This window comes from Pelodiscus sinensis, chromosome 12 (genome assembly GCF_052426305.1).
Source record: "Pelodiscus sinensis isolate ZL-2025 chromosome 12, ASM5242630v1, whole genome shotgun sequence".
NCBI classification, from domain to species: domain Eukaryota; kingdom Metazoa; phylum Chordata; order Testudines; family Trionychidae; genus Pelodiscus; species Pelodiscus sinensis.
This window is the reverse complement of record NC_143063.1, coordinates 13,902,116-13,924,477: the sequence shown is the minus strand read 5'-3', so window position 1 is coordinate 13,924,477 and position 22,362 is coordinate 13,902,116. Positions and strand designations below refer to the sequence as shown.

The 22,362-nt window shown below is 48.5% G+C and overlaps 1 protein-coding gene across 1 annotated transcript in view; it reads left to right on the top strand.

The window, feature by feature from the left end:
- The first annotated feature begins 6,664 nt into the window (after nucleotides 1-6,664).
- The window catches only part of SLC38A8 (solute carrier family 38 member 8), a 28,187-nt gene continuing 12,489 nt past the window's right edge, over nucleotides 6,665-22,362 (top strand). Inside the window, exons 1-7 of the mRNA XM_075940328.2 lie at nucleotides 6,665-7,624; nucleotides 14,611-14,809; nucleotides 16,038-16,197; nucleotides 17,975-18,079; nucleotides 19,537-19,594; nucleotides 20,523-20,637; nucleotides 22,144-22,291. Coding sequence (XP_075796443.2) covers nucleotides 7,436-7,624; nucleotides 14,611-14,809; nucleotides 16,038-16,197; nucleotides 17,975-18,079; nucleotides 19,537-19,594; nucleotides 20,523-20,637; nucleotides 22,144-22,291 — 974 coding nt within the window. The 5' untranslated portion in view covers nucleotides 6,665-7,435. The remainder of the gene's footprint in view (nucleotides 7,625-14,610; nucleotides 14,810-16,037; nucleotides 16,198-17,974; nucleotides 18,080-19,536; nucleotides 19,595-20,522; nucleotides 20,638-22,143; nucleotides 22,292-22,362) is intronic.

Sequence of the window (22,362 nt, the reverse complement as noted above, 5' to 3'; positions counted from 1 at the left end):
CTCACAGACTTATCCCAGAAAAATCTTCAATTTTTTTTAAAAATAGGGAAAATAATTGCTTACTCTTAACTTTGCATTGATTTGTATTGCAAACAATATAGTTGTCAAAAATAAAATATTTCCTTTGCTAAGTTATTCTTCTTGTGAACAGGTTCTTCTTTGACAGGTCCATCTTTAAATTGATTTAACCACCAGTTTTACATCAAATTACTCAAACTCAAATAATTTGTGTTTTACTCTTTCAAATATATAGCAGAGATGTTGCAAACTTTTGCCAGCAGATGACTCCCAACTTCACAAAAAAATCCTCATTGCTCAATTGATTGTTTTTCTTCATTTAAATAATCATTCTGGGGTGGGGCTGCGGGGTTCACTATGCAGGCTGCCCTGGGGAGAGAAGACTATTCCAGCCCTCTCTCACTGCAGTAGCTTGGGGCCAGATAAGAAGCACCTCTCCATGGCCCCTGCAGGTCCAGCAGGCACAGCCGGGGGAGGGATGCATGTCCCCCCACTGGAGTAGGTCCAGGTTCATCTGCCCCCACGCTCACCAGCCAGAGTGAGGAATGCAGCAAACTGCACTTTCTCATTGCTCCCTCATGAAGGGGAACAGCCAGCAATGGTTCCATATAAATGAGGGAGAGGGGACTTCAACCCTCCCCACCCAGTTTCCCTAAAGGAACCCTGTGTGTGGGGGGGGGGGAGGCTTGGGTTGGGGTAGTCCTGGACAGGGGGAAGGGCTCCCCCAGCCAACCCCTTTCACCTGCCTGGTGATTTTGTCTCTTTTCTATATGGTGTTATGAGAAGCAATCCCATTCCAGGCACATCCCATTGTCCTGACACCAGCAAACCCTGACCTTGCTTTAAGTTAGGATAAGAGGAAGCTGCATACCAAATTTGGTGTCCTAGTTCTTACTGTTTAGGAGGAGTTCTTGAACAAATAGACAGCCTCACAGACAGACAGACTCACACACAGAGGCACGAATTCTCAAATATAAAGTAGGGGTACGTCTACATTGTGGCGTTTTTCCCCGAATACCAGCTGTTGTTCTGGAAAAGCAATACTAGCATCCACACTGCAATTGCATTATTTTGACAGACAGTTGAAATGATGGAGGGCTTTTTCTGACAGTGGTAAACTTCATTTTATGAGGAATAAGCCTTTTTCCGAAAAAGCTTTTTCAGAAAAAGGTGTGCGTGGACACGAAGAGTGAGTTCTTTCGAAAAAAGAGGCCTCCAGGAAATAATACGGGTGTCCTGCTGGCCACTCCATCCACACTCATCACAGCTCTGTGGTTCCTGTCTCCTGGCCCTCCTGGAGGTGTGGGGTGATGAGGAGAACCTCCAGGATCTCTGCTCCAGATGGTGCAATGTCGATATCTATGGCTGGATGGCCAACAGTCTGGCCAGAAGGGGCCACAACAGGATTCCAGAGCAGGTCCGGAGCCAAGTAAAAGAGCTCCAGCAGGCCTATGCCAGGGTAAGGAAGTGCAGCTCAGGCTCCAGAGCAGAACCCCACTCCTGCCCCTATTACAATGAACTGCACTGCATGCTGTGGGGTGGTGCAGCCCCTTCCCCACCCCGGTGGTGGACTCGGGGCTGGAGACACCCATCATCACCCCCTGGGGGTCTTAGCCCACGATGAGGAAGAGGTGGAGGAAGAGAAGAAGGAGGAAATGGCCAGCACCATCACCCTGGAGCTGGCACCCCAGGGCCTGGATGTCCTCCGAGGCTGGGGAGGGATCATCAGGTGAGTGCCACCCCCAGGACACCTCCACACCACAAACCCCCTTTCCTTAGGGTCTCCCTTTCCAGTACTCCCCCCCCCCCCCCAGGACTGCAGCCCAGAAGAGTGTCTTATCTCCATGAGGAGGGCCCCAACAGTTCACTCCCATCCCAAACTGGTTGCCCACCGACTGGTAACTGTTTGGTGGTGTGAGTTTCCAGACCGTGATGTCGACCCTCTTCTCTGGGGGCATGATGGATTGCATCAGGATGTCCCGTCGTCAGAGGGCAGAGGTGAGCTAGGCACACAGCTCCATGAATGTCTCCTTCCTCATTCGGAAGTTATGGAGCCACTGGTCATCCCACTGCTCCATCACCAGCCTGTCCTGCCAGTCGGAACTGGTGTCCAGCCTCCAGAACTGTCTCTCCACAGTGAGGTGTGGTTGCAAGGGCAGCCTGCAAAAACTGCTGCAGAAACTATTTGTCTGCAGGATCTGAGGTTTAGAGAACCCATCCCCAACCCCGGACCTGAAAGAGAGAATCCCAGGTGCTGGTGGTAGCCCTGAGTGGCCACAGAAGATGGGAGGATCAGGAGAAAGTTCACAAAGCCACCCAGGAAACTTTGGCCAGGAGAAATAGGAAGGCTTTCATTAGCAGGGAGATCCTATTTACGTGTGGACTAGCCAAGGTCAAAGAAAGGCTCCATGTTTCTGTTGAGAAGCCCTGAGGAATAGGGGAAGGATCCCGGGTACTCTAGAGGGCTCTGCCCACACTAAGGCCGTGTCCACACTCAGGGGTTCTTTCGAAAAAAGTAGCCTTTTTTCGAAAGAACTTCCCCTGCGTCCAGACTCAAGCCGCGTTCTTTCGAAATTAAATCGAAAGAACGCGGCTTTTCTTTCGACGGCGGAAAACCTCGTTTCACGAGGAAGAACGCCTTTTTCGAGGGAGATCCGTCGAAAGAACGTGAGTCTGGACGGGGGGAGCCCTTTCTTTCGAAATTATTGGCCTCCAGGAACAAGCCCTGGTGGACAATCTGGGCCATGGGTTGCACGTCTGTGGTTCCTGGCTGCAGCCATTCCTTAAAGGGACAGGCGCACCCTCACAGACACTTGTTGCAGACAAGGAGCCAGAGCACACGGCGACCTTGCTGCAGCATGTCACAGCCCCAAGAGCGTCCTGGCCCTTCCTCCGAGCCTTCTGGGGACCCAGCCAAGGGCTCCAAGCGCCGGGCACCATCCTGGTCCGGCGCAGAGATCAAGAGCCTGCTGGAGCTGTGGGGAGAGGAGGAGGCCTTACAGGCCCTCAAAAGCCGGCGGCGAAACGCCGACATTTATGGCCGCATGGCTGAAGCCCTGGCCCAGAAGGGCCACTACCCCCGCACCCAGGACCAGGTGCGCTCCAAAGTGAAGGAGCTGCGGCAGGGCTACGCCAAAGCCAGGGAGGAGAGCTCCCGGTCTGGGGCAGCCCCCCACTACTGCCCCTACTACCTAGAGCTGGACCAGATCCTGGGTGGCAGTGCAGAAGCACGCACACCACGGAGGTTCGTGCAGTCCGGACTGGCAGACCCGGTGGTGGACGCTCCAGAGCGGGAGCTACAGCAGTCTGGAGACGGGGACATGGGCCCAGAGGAGGAGGACACCGAGGAGACAGCGACCCTCACCCTGGAGCCAGTCACCCAGACCTCTGAGGCCTCCCAGGCGTCATCTGGCGCGGGAGAGGAAGCAGCAGGTGAGTACAGTGAGTTTGTGTCACACCCAGGGGGGGGGGGGGGGCGGGGAGGTAGGTGGGTGGGTGCACAGTGGGTGATGCACAAGGGAAACCTGTCATGCTCAAGCTGATGCCCAGGTCTCTCTCTCTCTCTCTCTCTCTCTCTCTCTCTCTCACTCACTCACTCACTCACTCACTCACTCACTCACTCACTCACTCACACACACACACACACACACACACACACACACACAGTGTGACCTTCAGAATGTGTGCTTCCCCTGTCTCAAGGGAGAGGGCATGCCCTTTTGGACAGCTGTTGCACACAGGACTGATTGTGATAGAAATGTAGCCGTGTTACTCTGATCTGAGGAAGTGGGTCTGGCCCTGGAAAGCTCATCCCCTAATAAACCATCCTGTTAGTATTGTAAGTGCTACAGAGTCCAGTTTATAGGACTGATTGTGTCTTCTTCTTTTCCTCCACAGCCGGACCAGCCGTGGAAGAGGGCCGCAGCACCCCAGCCCCACCTCCATCTCCATCTCCACCTCGGAGACATGGGAGCCGCAGACACAGGCGTGTCTACGCCGACATCCTCCGGCAGCACGTCGAGGCTGTGCAGGAGCAGAACGCCATCCTGCTACAGAGGGCGGAGGCAGAGGAGCGGTGGCGTGATCGGCTCATGAATGAGCTGGTCCTGCAGCGCACGGTGCTGTACGCCACCCTGAGGGAGGTCAGCGGCTTGCCTGCTGCTGTGCCTGGTCCTGCTCCTCCAGCACCCCATGACCCCACCCCACCAAACCCCCCTTCCACAACAGCAGCCCTTTCCCCCCTTGGACCTCCCTCTCCCCCAGCCCTCCCAGCTCCCCTCTCCCCCTGGCCCTCCTCTCCCCCAGGCTTCCACGTCCCAAGAGCCCCCCAGCAGCCAGCCAACCGACAGGTGCATCACCCGATCCCGTAGCTGGGGAGCACCCCAAACACGAGGCCCAGGCAGGAAAGGGAAATCTGCCAAGCCCCGTTCAACCTGATCCCCTTCCCCCCTCCAGGTTTCCAGTCCCCTTCCCCCCTCCAGGTTTCAGTCACCCCCATCACCCCAGTTAAAGCACAAACAAAGGGTTAAAGGCACTGTTTGTTTATTGTATATAGTTTGGCAACAACAAAAATGAAGAAAATTTTTGTTATTTTGCCACACTGTTTGATAATATGTACAAAATTATAAATAAGTAAAGAGAACATTTTATTTTGAAACACACCCTGGTGTAAGTGATGTGTCCAAACTGGGTCAGGAGATGGGTTGTGGAGGGAAGCTTCTATTGGGGGCCAGGGCCCAGTCCCCAGGCAGAAGCCCCTCAGTGCACTCAGTGGCCTCCACTGGAGAATTGCTCCCGGAGGGCCTCCCGGATGCCAACTGCAGACCGGTGAGCCTGGCGGATGGCAGCTGTCCGGGGCTGGGCAAAGAGCCTCTCCTGGGCATCAGCAGCTCTCCCCCACCCTGGTAGGAAGGCCTCCCCTTTCCTCTCCACGAGGTTATGGAGGACGCAACACGCGGCCACCACCTCAGGGATGTTGGTCTCCCCCATGTCTAGGCGTGTGAGCAAGCACCGGAATCTGCCCTTTAAACGGCCAAACGCACATTCCACCTGGTTGCGAGCCCGGTTAAGGCGAGCATTAAACTGCTCCTTGCTCGCATCCAGCTGGCCAGTGTAGGGCTTCATCAGCCACGGCATCAGGGGATAGGCGGCATCAGCCACTATGCACACCGGCATGTGCACATCCCCAACCGCAAACTGGCGATGGGGGAAAAATGTTCCTGCCTGAAGCCTCCGGTACAGGTACGAGTTTCTGAAGATGCGGGCATCGTGTGCCCGCCCTGACCACCCAACACAAATGTCCGAAAACTGTCCACGATGGTCGACCAGGGCCTGGAGGACCATAGAAAAGTAGCCCTTTCGATTGATGAATTGGGCTGCTCGATGGGGCGGTGCACGGATGGCAATGTGTGTCCCATCGAGCGCTCCTCCGCAATTGGGGAAGCCGAGGGCAGCAAAGCCGGCCATGATGCTGTCCAGATCCGGTAGACAGATGAGCCTGTTGAGCAGCTCCGAATTGATGGCCCTCACCACCTGCAGAACGAGACAGACAACAAAGTGTTAGAAGGGGTGCCTTATGTCTTAGGAGGAGAACCCACCGCCCACCTTCCCTCTCAAACAAACAGCCCGGGAATCCCCTCCTCAGAACCCCCCCCCCACACACACAATTCAGGGTGAGTGGAGGAGCTCCCTCCCACTCCCACTCCCACTCCCACTCCACTTGGCCCTTCCTGACAGTCTCCCTTCCCCCCACCCCAAACTGTGACTGTCCCCAGACAATGACTTACCTCCATCAAGACGGCCCCGACAGTAGATCTCCCCACGCCAAATTGGTGTCCCACGGAGCGGTAGCTGTCGGGGGTTGCCAGCTTCCAGAGGGCAATGGCGACCCTCTTTTCCAGGGGGATGGCGGGCCGCAGGTGGGTGTCTTGCCGTTGCAGAGCAGGGGCGAGCCAGGTACACAGCTCCTGGAAAGTGGTCTTTCTCATGCGGAAGTTGCGTAGCCAGTCTTGGTCATCCCAGATCTCCATCACGAGCCGGTCCCACCAGTCAGAGCTGGTGTCAAACCTCCAAACACGCCTGTCCACGAAAAAGTTCGGAGGCAAGGGCAGTGTGGCTGCCGGACGGGGGAACCCCTCGTCCCTCTGGTCTGGGTCCAGCTCGGGAAGGAGCCTCATGATTGTCTCACGAAGATGCAGCAACAGCTGCAGTATGGTGGTGTGGGGCCCTCGCCTGCCCAGGGGCAGCTCTGGCTCCATGCCACAAATAAGGGTCTGCAAGCAGAAAAACCTCAAAAGAAAAAAGCTGCTGGGGTGTCCCAGGAAGCTGAGCACTCCAAACCAGCACTGCAATGCCTTGCAAAATTCCTCAAGGGACAGCAAAGGCAGCTGCAGGAGCAGAGCAACGGGTGTTCAGGAGTGTCCCTCTCACCACGCGTCTCTGCAAAGGGCAGGCAGGCAGCACCCGGAAGGAAATGCTGTCCCCATGCCCTGGCAGAAGCAGTTCCGGGTGGCTTTCAATTTCGAAAGAGCGTCCGGCAGTCTGGACGCTCTTTTTCGAAATAGCGGATCGATCTTTCGATCCGCGCATTGTAGTCTAGACGCGCTCTTTCGAAAGAGCCTCTTTCGAAAGAAGCCTGCAGTCTAGACACAGCCTAAGCGAATACTACGGAGCAGTGAGGCAGGGGAGACGACCATCCATTTTTTGTTCTGTGTGTCTCTTGTGCTGTTAAGTAAAGAGCAGAGGTTTTAGAATCCTTGTCATTCAACTGCTGGGAAGAAGCAATGCATGTAATCGCAGAGTCAGCAGCATATTTAAGCACACGTTTAAAGGTAAGCATGTCCTTTCTGACTTGCTGATCTGGGGCCAGTAACGTCTTGCAAAAATCCAGCTGAAGTCAGTGGCTAGGGAGGGGTCTTTTCAAGGGAGTCACTGATCTATAGGTGTCTAGTTTGGATTGCATAGAACAGGAAAACTAACAGGAATTCTCCCTGTGAGCCTGGTTTCCCTTAAGCCCATTTCTTTGTTCTTTGTTGCACATGCTGCACTGCAGAATCTGACACGGCTTCACCACTTTGCTCCTGTTTAAGCCTTCCCAGAGAGAGCGCCAATTAAATGCGCCACTGAGAACTGACTGAACACAACATGGCTCAGTTAATTTGTTCACACTTCTGCTGGCCCTTGATTGGTTGAGAAGAATCTAGTTTTCCCCGCCTCTGGCTTGGTCTGTAATTAGGGGTGAAAAGTCTGAGACCCTAAGCCCTTTGCTTTCCCCAAACAGAAGGCATAAGTGCTGCTCCGAATCCAGCTCTAGAGCCATGTGAGTGGAGTCACCTTCCCAAAGATCCCCAGTGACTTGTTAATGAAATAGATCTGCCCGCTCGGACACAATTCAACTCAATCCTCTTTCCTTTCAGAAATGGAAGAGTTGGCTAGAGAAAGCATCGGCTTGCTGGACAAGCCTGCTCTGGAGTCAGGTAGCCCAAACTTATCCTCTGTTGGGGCTGTCTTTATTATGCTGAAATCATCTCTTGGAGCAGGACTGCTTAATTTCCCCTGGGCTTTCAATAAGGCTGGAGGGATCACTACAGCTGTTCTTGTGGAACTGGTAAGTGATAAGTAAATATCTTTCTGTATAGTGACTGAGTCATGCATAGGAGGGGGCAAATATGCTGCATTAGTGGCTAAAAGAAATCCTGTAGCTTAATCTTTCTCAATGGATAACAAAAGTCTTTCTGTATTTCCCGCTTTTCCTCCCACACTCATTAATCCCCCCCACCCGCTGTGAGAGTGACCTAGTCCCGTGTCCTTGGTGTGTCACATTTTTGGGGGGTGGAAGAGAAGATAATAATAAACATAGGGCTGTGCCACTAGCTAGCAGCTGTAGAGCAAAGCTGGAGAAAAGAGGTGAATTCAAATTGTGTCTGGTCAAAGTGACTCGGTAGCTTTCCCTGTAATTAGGGTAGGGGGCAGGGAGATAAAAATAATTCATGGCTAGTGCAGCTTGGGGCTTGTGTGTCGCTGTGCAGATGTATATATGTGCTAATCGCTGTGCTTGCATATCCCATGCCTCTCCCTTGCCCTGGGTACATCACTGATTTCCTGTGGACCCCCATGCTGCAGACACATGAGTGCATGCTCCAAACCAAGCATGGGAATGTGTGTGGAATCCAGAGCCTCAGCCTGTCTGCTCTTTGGACAGACACCATGTCATCTTGTAGGACCTGGCACAAGAAGGCTAGATTGTAGCGGGAAGGGCCTTTAGCTGCTGCTGAAATGCCAGTGATGATTTTCAAAGCCTTGCCATTTGGGAAAGGGTTGCTTGTGTTCGTGTACCCTAGCCATTTTCTGCATCAGTGCAATTGCCTTTCTTAGGGTTTGTTTGTAATACCCTATGGCCACGGGAATCTTGCAGGCAGGTTTAGTTTTACATGTGATTAAAATATGATATTATATGGTGTGAATGAAAATACTATGAGAAAAAGTTTCAGAGAGGTAGCTGTGTTAGTCTGTAACTGGAAAAACTTTAAAAACAACGAATAGTCTAGCAGCACCTTAGAGTGTCCTCCCCATCATGATATTATCTACATTTTTTGTTAGTTTCTAAGGGTATATCTAGACTACATGGCTGTGTCGCCAGAGCCATGTAGATTAGTTTACTAGACATACCCAAATGAAGCGGCGATTTAAATAATCGCTGCTTCATTTAAATTAAAATGGCTGCTGCACTGTGCCGATCAGCTGTTTGGCGGCACAGTGCTGTAGTCTGGACACTCCACGGTCGACATCAAAGGCATTAGTTGACCTCCGCGGTATGCCTCGTGGGATGAGGTTTACCAGGGAGGTCAACAAATGCCTTTGATGTCGACCACGAAGCGTCCAGACTACAGCGCTGTACCGCCAAACAGCTGATTGGCACAGTGCGGCAGCCATTTTAATTTAAATGAAGCAGCAATTATTTAAATTGCGGCTTCATTTGGGTATATCTAGTAAACTAATCTACATGGCTCTGGCGACAGAGCCATGTAGTCTAGACGTACCCTAAGGGTGCATCTACACAGCAGAGATATTTTGGGATACCATGGTATCCGGAAATAGCTACCCCACGTCCAAGGAACGCACCCATTATTTTGAAATATTTTTTGAAATAACGGTTGCACTATTTTGCCATCCTCGTAAACCTCATTGTACAAGAGATAAAGGATGGCTCGAAACAGCACTTTATTTCAGAATTTTTGCCATGTAGACACACCAAATGTCAAAATAGCCTATTTCGAAATAAAATTGAAATGATACATATAGCGCCAATTGTGTATCTTATTTTGAGTTTAAGGTGCAGAGTAGATGCACCCTAAGGTGCAGCAAGACTATTTGTTGTTTTTTAAGTTTTTTAATACTACAAGCAATTATCAGGGGATAGTGGTAACTGGATGGGAGTGACTATGGGAGCCTAATTGTGCAAGTAGCCCTGTACGAACTTGACTACGATTGGATCTGCATCATTGAAAATGTGAAGTCAGGTATCTGTTGGGGAGGACACATGGGCTACGTCTACACTGGCCCCTTTTCCGGAAGGGGCATGTAAATTTCACCAGTCGTCGTAGGGAAATCCGCGGGGGATTTAAATATCCCCCGCGGCATTTAAATAAAAATGTCCGCCGCTTTTTTCCGGCTTTTAAAAAAGCCGGAAAAGAGCGCCTAGACTGGCCCCGATCCTCCGGAAAAAGCGCCCTTTTCCGGAGGCTCTTATTCCTACTTTGAAGTAGGAATAAGACCCTCCGGAAAAGGGCGCTTTTTCCGGAGGATCGGGGCCAGTCTAGACGCTCTTTTCCGGCTTTTTTAAAAGCCGGAAAAAAGCGGCGGACATTTTTATTTAAATGCCGCGGGGGATATTTAAATCCCCCGCGGATTTCCCTACGACGACTGGTGAAATTTACATGCCCCTTCCGGAAAAGGGGCCAGTGTAGACGTAGCCATGGAGTGTGTGCGTTCCGTGCTTCAGTAGCACTGTGCACTGCAGAGCAGGTGTTCTCAACTTTTCTCTTTCTAATGCCACCCCAACATGCTACAAAACTCCATGCCCACCTGTTCCACAGCAGCTCTCTTCTGCATAGCCAGGAGATTGAAAGTCAGGGCTGGCATTAGGGGTAGCAAGCAGGGTGACTGCCCTTGGCTTCATGCCACAGGGGCCCACAACGCTCGGTTGGTTGAGCTTTGGCTTCAGCCCAGTGCGGCAAGGCTCAAGATTCAGCCCCAGCCCCAGTGAACCTATCACTGGCCCTACTCTTTGGCCCATTTTGGCAGACCCTCTGAAACCTACTTGTGGCCCTTCAGTAGGCCCCAGATCCTGGGTTGAGAAGCACTACTGGGCTATGTCTACACTGGTGGCTTCTTGCGCAAGAATATCTTGTGCAAGTGTTCTTGTGCAAGAAGTCTTGTGCAAGAAAACATCCACACTGCCATGTGCGAGCTGTGCTTTTGAGCAAGAGCGCCCATGGCAGTGTGGACGCTCTCTTGCACAAGAAAGCTCTGATGGCCATTTTAACCATAGGATTTTCTTGCGCAAGAAATCCCTGCAGAGCGTCCACACTGCCCTCTTGTGCAAGAGCTCCTGCACAAGAGAGCTTACACCTGTTAAAAAAGAGCGTAGCTCGTGCGCAACAAGCCCTCTCTTACCACGCCCTACTGTAAATTTCCCTGCGCAAGAGCAGGCGGGCAGTGTGGACGCTCTGCGGATTCTTGCGCAAGAAGCAGCGAGTGTAGACATAGCCCTGGAGAGGAAGGGTAGTCTTGGTTTTAACATGTCAGGCTGGGAGACTTGGGTTGATTTCATAGCTCTGCAACAGACTCCCTTTGTAACCTTGAGGCAATTACTTAGGGCATATCTGTATGTTGCTGCATCCCGCACTATGGAGTGTGGGGATGCACTCTAATGAATTGTACTCTAATTGCCCCACTTAGACCCTGTTGGTACTAACTAAAAGGTGTCTCTAGCACACTGAAGTGATCCTGTTTGAAATGAGAGTATGCAAATGCAAAATAGGCGCGTTTCAGTTTGCACCAGCAAGTTCCACAGAGGGCAGTCAGAGCATTCTAATGTGTTGTGTTCTACAATTAATACCCCACCTCCCCCTAGTTTGAACTGCAGCACTGATAGACAAACCTTTAGCCTCTTTTTGCCGACGCTCCTCATCTACAGGGGGTTTATAGTGCTCCCTTTGTCTTGTCCTGTCTATTCCGATGGTAAAGTCTCTGAGGCAGGGAGCAGCAATTACTGTGTAACAGTATCTAGCACAATTATTGCAATAGTGTTATTCTGAGGCATGGAGCAGCAATTACTGTGTAACAGTATCTAGCACAATTATTGCAATAGTGTTATTTTATAAATTCCTGGGTATAATAGCTTGGAGACTAAAGGAATATTAACATGGTAATTAAATCTGTAGCAAAACTTACCTATAAGCATGGTATGATCTCAGGAGAAAAATGTATAAGCACACTCGCTGACACAAGTTAGAAGCAGATCATGAAAGTAATCCACTATTCACAGCAGCCAGGCTACTTTGCTGGCTGTGTTTCCATTACCCCATTTGCCTGATTAGGTCTCTTTTCTCTGAGTCTAATCACATCAGCAAGGACTGGAGGATCAGGTGTAGCCGCGCTGCACGGGGTTCGAAGCAGCGGGGATTTAATTAGCAAGTGCGGTATGCCTACATTACCCCGCTAGTTCAAACTAGCGGGGTAGTGTAGACATACCCTATGTCCTGAACCTGGAGGTAATGTTTGCAGATTGAGTCTTAAGCAACTGAGTGCTCAGCTGTGAGCTGGCTTGGAGTCTATTCCTTAAAGAAAATGGTGTATTTTAGCATGAAGAGACAGCACGGTTCTTCTTAGCATAGTCTAACACTCCTATTCCCACACTGGGAATGACCTTTAACACTCCAATATAAATCAAAACAGGTTGATTTTGTAACTTCAAAACATCAGGATGTTGGTGAGGACATATCTCCTCTCCACGTTCATAAGTCCTGCTATTTTGCCAACTTAGCCTAAAAAGCCATGCTTGAATAGTGAAATGTAAGGCTGGGATTCAAAGAGTTTTGCTCTTAGTGGGACTCTTACCCTTTCAGTTGCACACAGACTAAGCTCCCATTTAGGAAGGGAATCTGCAGCAGCCTACCAACCAAATTAAATGGAGTAAGGAAAGAAACCAGATCTTTGGAGTCACTGCAAGTGAACTTAGTGGTGACTATCTCTAGCAGAAATCATAATGTAGAGAAAAATGGGGGATTAAAGGATCTCAACTGGTCAGACACACAAAGGCGATGTTTGAAATTTAATTGTGAACTTTTTCAAATCTTTATAAGGATAACATTAAGGATTTTTTCTTTCCTGTTTTTTTTTCGTGTGGAAGCAACTGTATAAGACAATAAAGATTGTATAAGACAATAAAGATATGCTATTTTAAGAACCCTTACTTGATTCTGCTACCTTTACTACCTTACTCAGTAAATAGTCTCTGAAAATGAGCATATTCCTTAGAGTTTTCCTATTGATCATTAATGCTCACAATTAGTCTGTCTAATATTCATATCGGTTATCCTGTACACTTTTCTGCTATTCACCCAGTTTTGATAGATGGTTGATTGATATTTGTCATGATTTTTTTTCCAGAGATTAATTTCCCCACTCTTCAAATAACTCTCAAGTTAAGTCTCAAGTGATAAATCAGAATGGAGAACCCTATCAATTTGGCATAATTATGAGGAAAAATCCATAAAATACTCCACAGAATGTACCTGGCTAACTTGTGAAGAAATGGAAAGTTCTATAAAAATTACTAAGACATACACATTCATAAAAGCAATTAACAAGGGTATTTGGATTGGTAATTGAGGTGAATGAGGATGATAGCAATGAGGTGTATATGTAACTTTCATATTACAAACAAATTATTCTTATTATGTGAATAATAAATGGAGAGATACTGGCTTAAGCACATTGAATAAAATTCAATTTATATAGTGTCAAAACAGGAATGACTCTGTGCTGACTGGCACATCTGTGCCTTTCCACCCTAAACCCGCTGCCACCCCCTCCAGGTTAAAGTGGCAAATGAGGGCTGCAGCTTGCAAGTATGCTGTACAGGAGGGCATAGTGACCCCATGTTGGCAGTGCACAACTGTGCTCCTTCACCCCAAACCCGCCGCCTCCCTTTGCAAACGTGAACGAGGGCTGATGTTTGCAAGCACCAAAGAAGAGGGCAGGAAAGCATGCAGGGAACATGAGCCTAACACGCAAGGCAAAATGTTGAGGCTGAGAGGGGTTAAATGGAGCTGATTAAGTGCCTGGTAGAGGTGCAGGAAAAGCAACTAGAGCACAGAGCCAATGTGACCGAATGCGCTAAGGACATGCACTTTCAGATTTATAAAACTTGGTGCTAAGTATTGACATCAATAAATGTGCTCCAGTTCCATAAGTAGACATACCTTCGGCTTTAGATTTTTCTACCTCAAGGGTCTTTTTTCTGTTTGTTCAGCAGGGTCCTGACGACAAGGGCACCTATGTTTTATGGCAATACAATAATAAATTGATGATGTCTGGAATTTTGCTTCTCTAGCTGCTGGTGATTCAGAGATATTCACTTTACTAGAAGAATCAAAACAAAGAAGCCTCTTCTTGCCAAAGCCCATGATGTGTTTGTCTTGGATACCAGCTGCTTTATATTTATGCTACAAAGCTGCCATGTAACTTTTAGGGCCTTTTGAGGAAAGCCTTCCCACTGCATAACGTGGGCAGCTCTAATCATTAGTGGTTAAATGAGGAGCAGCGTAAACACTTGGGGCTCATCTAGACTACACTGAAGATTCGAAAGAAGACATGCAAATTCTGTGGGAATTTGCATATCTTCTTCCAGTCTCACTTTTGAAAGTGAAAGTAGTTGGGACACAGCTTTTTTGGCAAACTTCCCCTTTTCCGAAAAACTGCGTAAACCTCATTTTTTGAGGAAAAGCAGCTTTTCGAAAAGGGGAGGAGTTTGCCGAAAAAGTCGCGGGATGTCAGAATCCCATTATATTTCATAATAAAAGGTGCACTCAAAAGACGTGGAATAGCTATTTTGGGATACTTCTGTTATCCCAAAATAGCTCTGCAGTGTAGACATAGCCTTGGGGCATGTCTACACTAGGAAATTATTTCAAAATAACTTATTTCAAAATAACTTATTTCAAAATAATAACTCCAAAAATAACTATTTTGAAATAGCGTGTCCACACTACAGGAAAACCTCGAAATTAGTCTGAGGCAGGCTCCCTTAATGTGGATGCGCTACCTCGACTTAGAGCCCCAGGAAGCACGGGGGAGTAATTACTGTGAATGTCTCTGGCGAGTAGCTATTTTGAAATAGCAGCAGTGGAGCAGCCACACTACCACTATCTCGAATTAACTATTTCAAAATACGTGTTATTCCTCGTGGAAAGCAGGAATTATTATTTCAAAATAACAGGCTTCGTAGTGTGGATGCTCTGCTTGTTATTTCAAAACAAGAGTATAGATCAGGGCTAATTCACTGCACTTTTCTTTCCATCTCTGCAGGGCTCCTTAATATTCCTAATTAGCGGTTTGGTGATCCTGGGATATGCCTCGTCCATCAGCACCCAGTCCACATACCAGGGCGTAGTCAGAGAAATCTGTGGATCCGCCATTGGGAAGCTCTGTGAGATCTGCTTCATTTTAAATCTCTTCATGATTTCTGTAGCTTTTCTCAGAGTTGTGGGTGATCAGCTGGAAAAAAGTAAGTGTTCTGACCATGACTGTAGGCACACCAAACCAGAGGTAGGCATCCACACTCATGCCAATAGCATGAGCTATTGCAGTCTGCATCTTTCAGGGTTCCTGCATATATGTAAACTGTCCAATAGGCATATACGAAATGTCCAAAATACATGTGTTGAGCTGAATTTGGGGTTGGGGGTGCCCAACTTGAGACACCATAAAGAGGCCTGGTTTTTGGGAAGTGCTGAGTGACTGTGTTGTGAAAAACTGGCCTCTTTAAAGGGTCTCCAGGAAGGCACCCAATATCACTATTCACTTTTGAGAAAATAGGCCATTAACTATTTCAGCACAGAGACAATTTTGAGGGAGGCAGGGTGTTTTCGGTGCATCCTGCTCCCTCGGTGTTTGAGGAAGGGCAGCCATCATGTCAATTTTCTGTCTTGCAAAAGGCCATTTTCTCCATAGTCAAGCCCTCCCAGGCTTGTAAATTCCTGTTTCTAGGTGAGGCTGCTGAGTGTCTGATGAGCTGTTACTGCTAGGACTGCCAACGGTGTGTACTGGCTGCATGCTGCAAGTGTGATTCTAACAGCCGTTGAGCCCTTTGTTAAAACTTGATCTGAATTCCTGAGTACGAGCAGAACTTTCTGTGCTTGGCACCTAAAGGGTTATTTGGCTTTTGCTGGCCCTGTTGCTGCTGACCTCCAGGCCAGATTAACTTCTTGTGGACCCTGCTCCACACACATTTGTGGGCCTCTATGAGGGCAATGGAATATGGCAGGGGAACGGGGAGGTCCATGGAGTGAAGTGCAGGCCAGGGGCAATGGGGCATGGAAGGTCACTGGCCCAGACCAGCAGCTGAAGGCTGTTCTCCACCCCGGGCTGCCTGCTTCTGAGGGGAGTAGTGAGGAGTGGTGAGGAGCCCTCAGCTAGCTGCTGGCTGAAAGAAGTAAGCAGTGAGTGGGGCTAAAGGTCAAGCTGTGGGGAGGAACTGGCTCAGGGGGTGTAGAGAGAAGCCCTGTCTAGCTGGGAGAGGAGCAAATGGTGGTGAGGAGAAGAGGCAGAGGCGTGGAGAGAGCCATCTGCTTTAGGCACCCTTTTGAGTGTGCAACCAGCATCATGGCACCAGGGGCTCTATTCTACTTCTGGCACTGTTGATCTCTAGGACAACTCAACAGAAGCTGATGCTGATCTCCTAAGCCTTGGGCCACATTCTGCCCCTGACCGCGTCTTCCGTTTCTCCTCTTCAGTATGTGACTCCCTCTACCCGAACGTAACTCTGAGTGGCGAAGGGCCTTCTCCTCCCCAGCACTGGTATATGGATTATCGCTTCACCCTGACTGCCCTGTGTGTCCTCGTCATCTTCCCTCTGTCTGTTCCCAAGGAGATTGCATTCCAGAAATACACCAGGTAGGCTTGGCGCTAATGTTAGTGCTAGGAGGATGTGCCCAGCTTCGTGGTAACTCAGACTTTATCTAATCTGTCAGTCCTGGCCACAACCACTCCCTGCCACTTGCTGCCCATCCCCCCCACTTCGCCAGTCAGTGTGGGTGAAGAGGTTGTGAGCTCCAGACCATGCTACAGAAACACCTGTCCTCAGGTACTGAATCGGGGCTAGTGCTTTGACTTGGTGTGCTCCTTAGGAGCCTGCAGTGCTGAAGCCCTACATGGGTGTTAGTTGGGGTCTTGTTGGCTTGGGACTGTTAGCTTCTTGGTGAACATGGTAAATATAGTACAGCAAGTGACTCATTTGTGCCAGAGAAGATCTGAGAAAACAAGCTGAGAAGAAAAATCCATCACTATAATCCCTAATCGATAGGGTGTGACCTAAAATAGACAGAAGAGTCTGCGAAAATGTAAACATGCTGAAGTCTGTCCTTTCAGCAGCTCTTACTTGGCTAGAGGTTTCTGAAGGACCCTACAGATCCCATAGAGATTCTCTAGCTGTTAGACAGGAGGAGAGGATAGAAGAGGCTAAAATATGGGCCAGATCAGATGAAACACATTCACATAAAAAAGAATCTGGCATTAGAAAAGGTTCAGAGAAGGGCAACTAAAATGATTAGGGGTTGGGAACGGGTCCCATTGAGGTGAGATTAAAAAGACTAGGACTTTTCAGCTTGGAAAACAGGAGCCTAAGGGGGGATATGATAGAGGTCTATAAAATCATGAGTGGTGTGGAGAAAGTGAATAAGGAAAAGTTATTTACTTGTTCCCATAATATAAGAACATGGGGCCACCAAATGAAACTAATGGGCAGCAGGTTTAAAACAAATAAAAGGAAGTTCTTCTTCACACAGCACATAGTCAATCTGTGGAACTCCTTGCCTGAGGAAGGTGTGGAGGCTAGGACTATAACAGGGTTTAAAAGAGAACTAGATAAATTCATGGAAGTTAAGTCCATTCATGGCTATTAGCCAGTATGGGTAAGGAATGGTGTCCCTAGTCTTTGTTTGTCAGAGGGTGGAGATGGATGGCAGGAGAGAGATCGCTTGATCATTACCTGTTCGATTCACTCCCTCTGGGGCACCTGGCATTGGCCACTGTCGGCAGACAGGGTACTGGGCTAGATGGACCTTTGGTCTGACCCAATATGGCCATTCTTATGTTCTTATAGCCATCTCCGAGGACTAAGGGTGCTAAATTTGTGTCTTGGCCAAACTGAATCTTGGGTAATTTTCTTGCTACCTAAAACCCTGCAGTTCCACCTTTCCCTTTCATTCTCCCAAACTTTGGGATAGTATGGCTGGTCTCTCTTATTCCACTCCAGAGGAGGCTGCATTTCAGTGGCAGGTGAGCTCATTCCTGTATCTACAGTCTCTGCAAAGCTAAGAAGTGGCGAGTAGCACAAAACACATGTTCATGGCCTAGAGCATGACTGTGTTTGCCCTGTGTAAATTGGAATCAAATCCAAAGGAGCCACACGAGTGTGCTCTAAGTGAGAGAGGCGACTCGGCCCCAGAGTCCAGTAAAGAGCATAAAAGCTTCTCTCTGTGAACAGGTAGATGCAAAATATTTTAACAGTGCCAGTGGGTTACCAGGTTGTTGCCCTTCCAAAATCCTAGTATAGTCTCTGATAGGCTTGTACCGCACACTCATTGAACATGACACCTGCCAATAGCACAACGGACTCTTCATTCTATATGATAAAAGCTTAACACTTTCCCTCTCCATACCTTTGTTTTAGTATTTTAGGCACCTTGGCTGCTTGCTATCTGACCCTGGTTATTATAATAAAATACTACCTAAGAACGGACCGCGTTACCATGCATGAGCACCATTATTCCACAAGGTAGGTATGGTGCTACCTTTATCACACACAAGGGTCCTTGACTTGGCACCTAACCCAGGTGACAAATGTGCTTAGTGGCACTTAGGATGCTAATGCAAGTGTGCTGGGAGTTCAGGACTGGTTCTAGGCTGTTAAAACTGCTGAAAAGCCTGCTTGTGTTTTCTTCCTTTGTATTTCTCCCCCTTGGCTTGCCAGGCTATGCTACGTCCTGGAGGAGTCCTGGATCTGCTGGCGTTAAAATAAATGGCCAGGCAGCTACAGTCATGCCTGGAGGTGCCAATGTGCACCTCAGCCTAATGCTTGGCTTTCCCTGCCTCTAAAACGAATCCAACAAGTGCATGCTGCTGTCTTTGAAACAAGTCTAAGCAACCAGTGTCATTGCCTGGTGAATAGTGTAGGATCCCTTTTGTGGCTGCTAGACTGAGATGTAAACAGGGGTTATATATATTGGGGCCCAGCAGATACTTCATGTGGACCACAGAGAAGTGACTGTAAGTTTGCTTATACAAGGGCTTAGTTTGCATAAAATAATAATTTCAGGGTCAGATCCTCACCTGGCCTAAATCAGTGCCACATGCACAACTTCAATTGAGCTTTGCAGATGGTCTGGCCTTCTATTTCTAGTGCTAGGGAGACATTATTACTAAGGGTTTGGAGCCATTGGGATACTTGAGGCGTGTGGGCATCACTGGAAGATGATGAATTCTTGGGTATTGGGAGAAGTGTGTATTTAAGGGTATGTCACAGTTATGTGGGCTTCAGAAGTGCTGGTGCATGGGGCTTTTTCTTATTTATTTTGCTTCATTCTGCTAAATCAAGAAGGCCTGAAAGTGCCCCTCACTCACTCCACAAAAAATTACCCCATAGGAGGCTCTTTCCGCTTTCTTAATTCCAGACCTGTCAGCCCTGACAGACTCCAGGGCCTTGTCTACACTAGGCAATTCTAGCAAAAGAGTTTCCCGTGGGGCCAACAGCAGTAGAGCTGAACTAGCATTAATGAGAATGAGAGCCCTGGCCAAGGCAGGGGGCTCATGGCTTTCGGCCTCTACCACTATGAAAGCTGTTGAGGAGATGGTTCAGCTCAGGTTGTAAAACAGGAGTGACTGTAGGAGCACTCTCTGTGTTGGGGCTTTCATTGTTGAATGTGTGGGACTGTTGATGGGTAACGGTTCCCGCAGCTAAGGCCCCAATCCTGCAACTGACTCCGTCCTGGAAGCCTGGGGCTCTGGGAACGCAGTCTGTTAGAGGAATGGAAGCTGAATTGTCTGTGGTGGAAATGGGTGCCTCAGTTTGGAATAGCCATCAGAAGTTGTGCTGTGGAGTTACTCTCCTGGGGGCCCCTTTGGGCTGTGGTACCAGGCAGGACTGTGAAATGTATTTCTCTTCTAGCCCTCGGGACTTCTTTTTCTTCAGCTAAACTGATCACCTGTCTTCCCCTTCCTCTCTCAATCTTGCAGGGTGTCTTCCCTGGCTTCCATGTTCAGTGTCATCCCAACAATATGTTTTGGATTTCAGGTAACAGCTACTTGGATTTCAATTATTCTTTTCCATGGGCGAGTCCAGGGGCTTTCTACTACAGCTGCCTTCGCAGAAGCTTTCACCCCTCTGGATTCTTGACCAGAACACGGAACAAGCAGAGACACCACTGTGTCTGGGGTGAAATCCTGGTGCCAGGGAAGTCCATAGCAAAACTCCCTTTGACTTCCTTCCATGGACCCAGGATTTCACCCTGGTTGTTTAGGGAGTGCAGTATGCATCCCTTTCCAGTGCAGACAAGATCTCAACATTGAGCTGTGTCCTTTATTAGTGAGTGTTGGGAAGAGGGGTTTGATTTAAGGACCTTCCAGTAATGGGCATCTCTTTCTCTAAGCTGTAGAGTTAATGGGGCCACCTGATACAGGGGCCCAGAATGAGCCAGAGGGTTAGAGCAGAATGAGGATTTGGATCTGTGTTCTGCTCTGGTTTCAAAGCTGGCAGAACCAGTGGAACCCGGATCAGAGCCACTCCCTCCCTCAGTTCCATCACAGTTTAGCTGCTTGGCTCAGTACCTGTCCCATGGAGGAGGTGGGGCTAACAAGAACTACAGGTTCTGTCAGTTCTCCTCCTCCTGGCCCTGCACGGGGTGTGTGTGGCCCCTTCCAGAGGCAGAGAACATCCTCCTCTGTCCTCCTGGAAGCAGGAAGGAAGCCTTTTGTTTTGTGACTCTAGGGAATCACTGGAGGGGTGCTGAGCTCTGTCTCCGGATGGGACTCAGGAAACACCCCAGTAATCTGAGTGGCTGTGTATGGGAGCAGGAGGCTGCAGGGGAAGGTTTGGGGGGAAGGTTGATGTGGACAGAGGGAATATGAGCGGATAGCTTGTAGTTCATGTGGCAAGAGGGATCTGAGGCGTTTCCTCCAACCTTCACCTCCTAATATGTGTGTGGTGTTCTCATGTATTTCAGTGTCATGAAGCCTGCATTGCCATTTACAGCAGTATGCATAACAAGAAGCTCTCCCTTTGGATCATGGTGTCTGGGCTGTCCATGCTCTTCTGCCTGTTAATTTATTCTCTTACAGGTAGCCCCTCCCCTTCACCATATTTTAACCTGCTGAAACGTTCACCCCTTCTTCTCTCACTCAGAAACCACACTGCAGGGTTAGGCCTTATTGACAGTGGACAATGACTTCATATTAGTCCATGTTCATAGAATCCTAGGGGTGGAAGAGACCTCAGGAGGTCATCAAGTCCAACCCTCTGCCAAAAGCAGGACCAATCCCAACTAAACCATCCCAGCCAGGGCTTTGTCAAGCTGAGACTTAAAAACTTCTAGGGATGGAGATTCCACCACTTCCCTAGGTAGTGAAATAGTTTTTCCTAATATCCAACCTAGACCTCCCCCACTGCAATTTGAGACCATTGCTCCTTGTTCTGTCACCACTGAGAACGGCCTCTCTCCATCCTCTTTGGAACCTCCCTTCAGGAAGTTGAAGGCTGCTACCAAATCCCCCCTCACTCTTCTCTTCTGCAGACTAAATAAGTCCAAATGCCTCAGCCTCTCCTCATAAGTCATGTGCTCCAGCCCTCTCATCATTTTCATTGCCTTCTGCTGGGCTGTCTCTAATTTGTCCACATATTTTCTGTAACGGGGCCGAGAATTGGATGCAATACTCCAGAGGTGGCATCACCAGTGCCGAATAAAGGGGAATAATCACTTCCCTAGTTCTGCTGGCAGTGCTCCTACTAATACACTCCTGTATGCTGTTAGCCTTCTTTGGCTACAAGGGCAACTGTTGACTTATATCCAGCTTCTCATCCACTGCAATCTCCAGGTCCTTTTCTGCTGAACTGCTGCTTAGCCAGTTGGTCCCCAGCCTATTAATACAATGTGAAACGTGTATTAGCTTGATATCAGCTAATCCTGCTTAGGATGCCTTAAATTGTTTGACTGATGACTGCTTCAACTCTTTATAACTCAGCTGCTATAGGTTGGAGTCATTTGGCAAGGAAATTTTAGAAATTAGTCCTCCTTAAAGACTTCCTCTCACTAAGTGATAAATACCAACACAACCTATTTTAAAATAACGTTATTACAGTTGCAAAGTCAAGTGATCAGAAATTATGAAATGCCAGAATTAAGTTTGCCTGCATAATCGTGGTTTGCCTTACTGTTGCATATGCATTCTAATACAGACTTCAGTTATGTAACTGCTGGTTATATTTTCCACACAATCCCAGCCTCAGTGCACTGAATGGATGGTACTCACTTAACAGAATAGCTCTTTAGAAAGCACCACCAGCCATTCTTTCAAATCTTTTACACCCCACCCCACCACCAAATCAGTCTGAGGCAGACAACCAGCATATAAAATTTCAGCACAAATGAACAAAGCTTTGTGAAGTTATAAGCAGATTTTTATATGGGATATGTGGACAGTCTTAATAATAGGCAATGCTATTATAAGCAACACCCATTAATTTAAACTTTTTCTCTCATTTCTCTTCCAAACTCCTCCCCAAATGTTCTCAGGACTGTAGCTTAACACCACGTTTAATGCCTATGATCTTTGCTGCTTCCTTTCTAGGGCTTTATGGCTATTTAACCTTTGGTGCTGATGTTGCTGCTGATATCCTGATGTCATACCCAGGAAATGATGTGGTCATCACCATAGCCCGATTACTGTTTGGCATCTCCATCATTACAATCTATCCAATTGTGCTGCTGCTGGGAAGGTAAGACAGGGAGAGGCTGCAGTTGTTCAAGGCTACTGAATGTTTAGGAATGGGCCTATGCCGCCAAGGTG